We start from the raw sequence: 6,436 nt of genomic DNA, 5'->3' as shown, positions 1-6,436 counted from the left end.
AAACTACTCAACAGTTTCTCTTTAATGAGGGACCGACACTTCAGTGAGTGCTGGCAAGGGGCAAGGCTGTTGCGATACAGGGGAGTTGACTTCAAGAATGTGTCAAATCCTCCCCTCTTCATCACAAGTCTCTGGGTACATGATGGAAATGACCATGCATAAAAATTCCCATGTCTCCAAAAAGTAAGGAATTGCTTCGCATGAATGTGGCACTTGGTAACTGTAGCAGGCTATGATCAATCAAGGAAGACACATGTTGTCATCTTCGATATTCTTTCAATGGCTTTCCCTCATTCACAACTTCTGTTTTTATTCCCAGTGGACATAGAAGGTTGTAATACACACATTCATGGTAACTTGCTGCAAGCTTCCTTTGTAACCATCCTCTATTTTTAAGCAAAAAAAGTCTGCAGGTCTATTTCTTTACAAACTAAAATAAGTATCAATGTAAGTCTGTTGATGTCATCTGCCCAAAAACACCTTTGACAAACACCACCTTGGACAGCAATCATATAATCAATATAACATCACAATCATCATGTAAAGCAAGACAGAAAACTACGAACAACACACTTTTCATGCTCCTGCACAAACATATACTGACGCAACAACTCCTGGCAATGAATTGAATGTATTCATTTACAATGGTTGCCATCAGCAATAAATGTGTACAGAGATGACAAATGATGCGCCTAACTGTACATGGAAAGCTGACCATAAAATACAAAACAAAAGAGTTCACCCATAATTGGGATGAAGTAAATACAGTCCAATCAAGACTGTCTCTGATTAGGAAAGGAAAACATACAAATGATGTGCAAGTCATGCATGTCATACCCCCTTTGAAATGATGAAGTAGAGGTAAGCTATTGATAATATCCAGAAGCTTTTCTGGTGAGAAGTGCCATGAAGTGGCCCCCGCCATGGACTCTGCCTTCAGGATCCTCATGAAGAGGAGTAAGGTCAATTGAATCACCAAACTGCTGCAATGCATTAGGGCCCATTGTCTGCATCTGAATCTGTGACGATGGTGCAGCAAATTCCCTTTGCAAACAAGCTTTAGAGGTCTGAAGCATGAGCTCAAAAGGAATGGGAAGAGTACTACTTGCAGCTCTATTACAGAGATATGGGTCTTCCCCTGGTATCTGGCATGTCGAATACTCATTGGAAGGGGAATTTTCCAAAGCAAAGCCATCCGCAGTATCTTGCCAAGAAGCATCAGTAGCAACGCATCTCCTTGATGCAGATTGAGCTTTGAATACCACAGGGCTCGATACTTGCTGCTGAGCTTTGAATACCACAGGGCTCGATACTTGCTGCTGAGATCTCCAAGAACCCTCTCCAATGCTCCCAAGCTGATGCTCAACAAAGGAGGAGTGCTGCTCCTCATCCAGCTGTGAGGTTTGCTCACTTAATTCAGAGTGTGGCTGTTTAGGGTGCAATTGCTCAGAAATTGAGCCTTGTAAGCTTGTTGTAGATGACAAGCCATTTTGATATTGCTCTAGAAGATTGCTGTGTGCAGAACAAAGACCCGCCTTCCCTCTTGCAAACTTGTCGCATGAGGTTTGAAGTCCATGTATAGAACCCTCATCCAGCATGCTTCCATCATATACAGAACCTTCTTGGCCCCACAAACATCGCTTCCCCCCTCCATGAGCCTTACAATAGTCTGTGCTACCTTGTGCACTCTTATTGCAGTCTTCAAATTTGCACCTCTTACCACCCCCATGTCTTACACAAAAATCTGTTCTCCCTCTTGCGCTCTTCGTGCACCCGGGGACAGAGCACCGCTTACCGCCTCCATGAGCAACACAAAATGATGTACCTCCGTGGACACTCTTAGTACATATCCCTCCTCCAAACATGCATCTCTTCCCACCACCATGAGCTTTGCAAAAAGGTGTACTACCCTCTGCTCCTTTTGTGCATCCTTCAAACTCACATCTTCGTCCACCTCCATGGCCTTTACAAAACTTGGTGCTTCCTTGCGCACCCTTACCGCAATCTGGATACTGACAACGCCGACCACCTCCATGAGAAATGCAAAGTCCAGAAAAACCCTCTGCACTCTTGGTACACCCATCTCTTTGGCATCTCTTACCTCCACCATGGCGTATACACAAGCCAGATCTGCCCCTTGCAGCTTTACTACATCCGTCAAACGTGCACCTACGACCCCCACCATGTGCTATGCAGAAATCTGTTCTGCCCTCTGCGCTCTTTATGCAGCCTAAGGTTTGACATCTTCGACCACCACCATGTGCCTTGCAGAACATAGTACGCCCTTCTGCCCCTTTATTGCAGTTAAACCTTTGGCAGCGGCGTCCGCCACCATGTGCAATACAAAGTCCAGATGCACCTCGAGCACCCTTTGAGCACCCTTTGAACTTGCACGTCTTTGTGGACCGTTCAGCTGTAGGACAAGATGCATTGGAGTTCCCTGTGGCATGCATGTGTAGCCTTACAGATGCATCAACCCTGGAAAAAGAGACGTTTTTGCTCCCCTCCAATGCAACAGCCGAATCCCCATCATCTACTGGCACCATGCTTGAAGTCTGCAGCATCACAGTGTCCGTTTCCAGAGCTCGTGCAGACATCATGCATGCTTGCATATGGGAACTACTTGGGGTTTCTGTAGCAAGTCTACATCCCAAAAAAGGGACCACATTGCCTCCGGACTTCATCAGCCTTGCAGAAGTGGAGCCCTCATCTACAACAGGAATATGGCCGAAATTTGCAGCATCTACTCGTGCCTCTTGCACATCAAGTGATGCACAATCTGAGTCCAAAGACAGAGAGCTCCCTGATAATCCAAGCTGAAGATCAATCTCTTCGGGGTCATTACAAGGAAGACTGCTGAGGACACCCTCATGAGCAGAACCTTTGCCAAGCACTCCACCTTCTTGGGCAGAACCAAGCACTCCGGCTCCATATGAGGCGTCCTGCCAACCTTCAGGAGTTTCCCTGTTGATTGTTGACGTGGCCCCCTCCCTAGCAAGTGGCCCAATATTCAACTGGAATCCCCTGTTTGTTCCTAGGCCCAGACCCAGATCCACATACGTATGTCCCCTCTCATCACCGTTTAAACTTTTACCCCTATCTTGAGTGTAACCGCCACATTTTGATGAGCTCAGTCCACTTGCAAAAGCATTGGCGAACCCCAAGGTCAGGCTGAGACCTTCCTCAGGCACAGTCACATTTTGAAACTGGGAGCTTATTGCATAACTCTGCCCTTGGCCTATTGAAGACTCAAAGAAAAAGGAAGAGCCATGATTAGTCTTGCCTGGGTCGAAACAAGTCTGATGAGCTGTCTGACTCCAAGACTTCAGCTGTAAACTTAACATGTCTTCATCTGCCGTATTCTTAGTTGCAACTTGACCAAGTCCACCAAGAGACAAGGACAAGCGCCCCACATGGTGAGCAGCATATGAATGTTGTGGCTCCGATTCCATTATGCCAACAGTCTACCCCGCAAAAGATTGCAGAATAAGCTTCTGTACCTAATTTCAGGAAAAATAAACCTTTCAAATGCTTCTTACAGCATCCTACAACAAAAAAATCAAGTGGTCAGTGTCGTGCTTCTCCACTTGAAATTTGCAAAATTAAAACATACCTTTATTCCTTCCACCAACGTACAAAACAATAACTACGGACCGACCACAGAACTATGGATTGACCACCATTGCTGAGGAAGAACAATCATGACACAACCCATGTGAACCTGCTGACAAATCAGTCCTTGCTGAGCACAATTCCATTGTATCATCTTCACAAAAAATGAAAGCTTAGAACTTTGACATAGATCGCAAAATATTCGCAACTAATATGTACAGTCTTCCTACCCAAATACATATTGATCAGAACACTGAATATCCCCTGCACAGCAACTATTCCATAACCTCCAAACCATATGAAGTCCATTAGCCAGGCTCAATTTGAATGCCATACCTTGACACATCAAAAGCCTGTCTCTGCTACAGAAACTCACTTTTGTTTGATTTTGGCCAACTGAAAACTTTTTGGTATGAGGCCACAAGTGCTGGCTCCAAAATGCAAACCCTTGATTGACCAATATCACAAAAATTAATGTTCTGAATACCTAGATTGCTCTATGATAGGCTTCAACCTGCCCCCTGACTGACAACAGCAGCATTGGTGACATTGCCAAAAAAATGGTGTGTAAACCAAACACATAAGCCACGTTCAAGGACATCAAAACAAAAATTCAAGACAAGCAAAGCAACCGGCAGATGTTCATTGTACATGCACCAGATTTGATACGATCAGCTCAATATAAAAGCAATGCTTTGTCTTCCATTAAGGAACAACAGATCTGTCAGTTTGCCTGCAGATAAAGTCGGGCAAAGGATCCAGGTGATGTCAGAACACCCTAGAATGCAAGCTCATCAGGATCATGTATAACATCCGATGATGAGCTCATACTGGGTGCCAATTGCGACTGAGGTCTCCAGACGTATAGAATCAATGTGTCCAAGAGACAGTGCAAGTCCAGATATCATATCTAGTCATTTATCATGCAGAGAACTGTATCCCAAATCAATGTGTGCAAGGACAGCATAGCCCATAAGCTATGATCTGCAACATGAAGGCGCCTTCAAAGCTATATTACCTGCTGGAGCAAGCACACCCACACAGAGCAGACCACTCAAGCTGCAGAGAAGCTGAGAAACCACAGTCACAGCCCTAGTTTTCGGTCTAGCTCGCGCATAAGAGGGGAAGAAGAAAAAGGCGAAGAACCAGACCATCGATCTAAATCCATACAATCGCTAGAAACTTCCTATCCTCGGTTGCTAGCTAAGAATTAGATCAAGCACGCATGCAAATAGATAGGTAGGCAAAGATAAGGGGTAAAAAACCCTGATTCTTCTCAAAGAAGTATCAGGCGAATGGACAAAGCAAAATGTTCATAAATTCAAGCAAGAGCAGCACATACATTTTATCGGCTCAACAATATGAAGCATTGAGCTAAGGCAGATCCTTGAGAGCCCAACAAGAGACAAGAGAGAAGTGCGCAAAATGCAAGGTTTCTGTGCTGAGGGGAGAAGAGAGCGCACGCGCACGCGCACAGAGAGAGAGAGAGAGAGAGAGAGAGAGAGAGAGAGAGAGAGAGACCCACCTGCTGGATATCTGCGAACTCGAAGCTAAAGGCCCCCTCCTAACCATCTATGCGGCCTGCCATTTTCTGTGTACACAAAACAACGAGAAAAGGAAGGAACCCATTTCATATATGACTCGTGTTACCCCTTTTGGGGCTTGTTAACAAAGGACTAACTAATTTTTAAAGAAATGATTTTTTTTTGTTAGTGTCAAGGCTCTCGATGAGCTCGTCTTCTATGCACCAAAGAGACATAGAAGTTATTATGCTATGTTGTTTGAGCCCTTAGGCCTCATTGTACTTGCCACCTATACTCGCGGAAGAAAATTAGTGAGGGGACGGCACGGCTAGTTTGCTACCGCAAGGTGTTTTCTTCAAACAATAGAGTCTTACATAGAGTTCTTAGCATGATGAATGAGAATGAAGAGTTATGCAAATAGCAGAACAGGATGTGAGGACCCATGTGTGCAAGCGAAAGAATTAGCTTACTATCACAAACCCTGAAGCTTCATCAAGGAAAAGGGAACGCTAGCTCTTGTTATTCTCAGAAAGACAATGATTGCATGAAAAGGAAAGAATGAGGCTTTCAACGAAATTTGGAGTAGAGTATCGTAATCTTCCTTATATGAAGCATGCTAATCAAGTTTAATAAGGAATTGTGCAAGTTCTAAAGCAAGGGTACTAATTTTTATGAGTAGAGCTAAGATTGAAGAGAGACTTCATAGCTTTGGATGGGTTTTACTTAGGAGGCTTCATGTTTTTACTAAGGCACACAATTCTAAAACAAGAAACTGCAAAGGAGTTCTCATAACCAGTGAATTTTTGCACAAAGTGTCGTTGGCATATGCATGATTATCAAGAAATATCGGTACGTAACAATAATGTATCTGTTTTAGCAATACACGAGGTAGTAACTCAGCTCAAAGAAGATTTATAGGTATGCCTTCCAAGGCTAATTAATCTTAGTATGGTTAGTGAGATAATTTTTGCAAAGCTGTATAATCAATCCAAGTAATCTTACTTATAGGCATGCCTTGTGCAGGGATTAACCTATAATGGAAGTTGATATCATCCAACTTTTATCTTATCAATGATGAGCTTAAGCCGTCCATATACCTATAAAATCCTTAGGACAATCTCATCATGGTCAAGATTAAACTTTTTGTGTCTATTGCTCTTGTTTTTTGGGAATAAAATTACTGCCTTGTGGAATAAAGCATTGTATGGAGGCCTAACAACCTATTCTTTTCTTGGCATACCTTTAAACTTTGTCTTTTATAATGAGCTTTTTTCCTCAACTTACTTTAAACTCTAGTACCC

At 43.5% G+C, this 6,436-nt stretch overlaps 1 protein-coding gene across 10 annotated transcripts; it reads right to left on the bottom strand.

Moving 5' to 3' along the window:
* Positions 1–597: 597 nt before the first annotated feature.
* LOC147431382 (uncharacterized) lies at positions 598–6,128 on the bottom strand. 10 transcript variants are annotated; one of them, XM_086493998.1, is made up of 5 exons: positions 5,138–6,128; positions 3,712–3,721; positions 3,614–3,646; positions 3,540–3,545; positions 598–3,464 (listed from the first exon to the last, which is right to left on the bottom strand). In XM_086493998.1, exons 1-5 carry the CDS (start codon positions 5,182–5,184, stop codon positions 867–869), a joined length of 2,694 nt encoding a protein of 897 aa, XP_086350124.1. In that variant the 5' UTR covers positions 5,185–6,128; the 3' UTR covers positions 598–866. The 10 variants fall into 10 exon arrangements, with proteins under 10 accessions (XP_086350124.1, XP_086350119.1, XP_086350116.1 ...); XM_086493993.1 differs by lacking the exon at positions 3,540–3,545 and having other exon boundaries at positions 598–3,500; positions 3,614–3,721; positions 5,138–6,125; XM_086493990.1 differs by lacking the exon at positions 5,138–6,128 and adding an exon at positions 3,949–5,124 and having other exon boundaries at positions 598–3,545; positions 3,614–3,721.
* Positions 6,129–6,436: the final 308 nt, after the last annotated feature.

The sequence above is a fragment of the Adiantum capillus-veneris genome, chromosome 21 (assembly GCF_014529385.1).
Source record: "Adiantum capillus-veneris isolate H3 chromosome 21, ASM1452938v2, whole genome shotgun sequence".
Lineage (NCBI taxonomy): Eukaryota > Viridiplantae > Streptophyta > Polypodiopsida > Polypodiales > Pteridaceae > Adiantum > Adiantum capillus-veneris.
Note: the sequence above shows the minus strand (reverse complement) of the source record. Positions and strands in the feature narration are given on the sequence as shown.

Coding starts and splice junctions, on each gene's coding strand:
- LOC147431382 (XM_086493998.1), bottom strand. CDS start 5,184: ATGGTTAGGAGGGGGCCTTTAGCTTCGAGTTCGCAGATATCCAGCAG.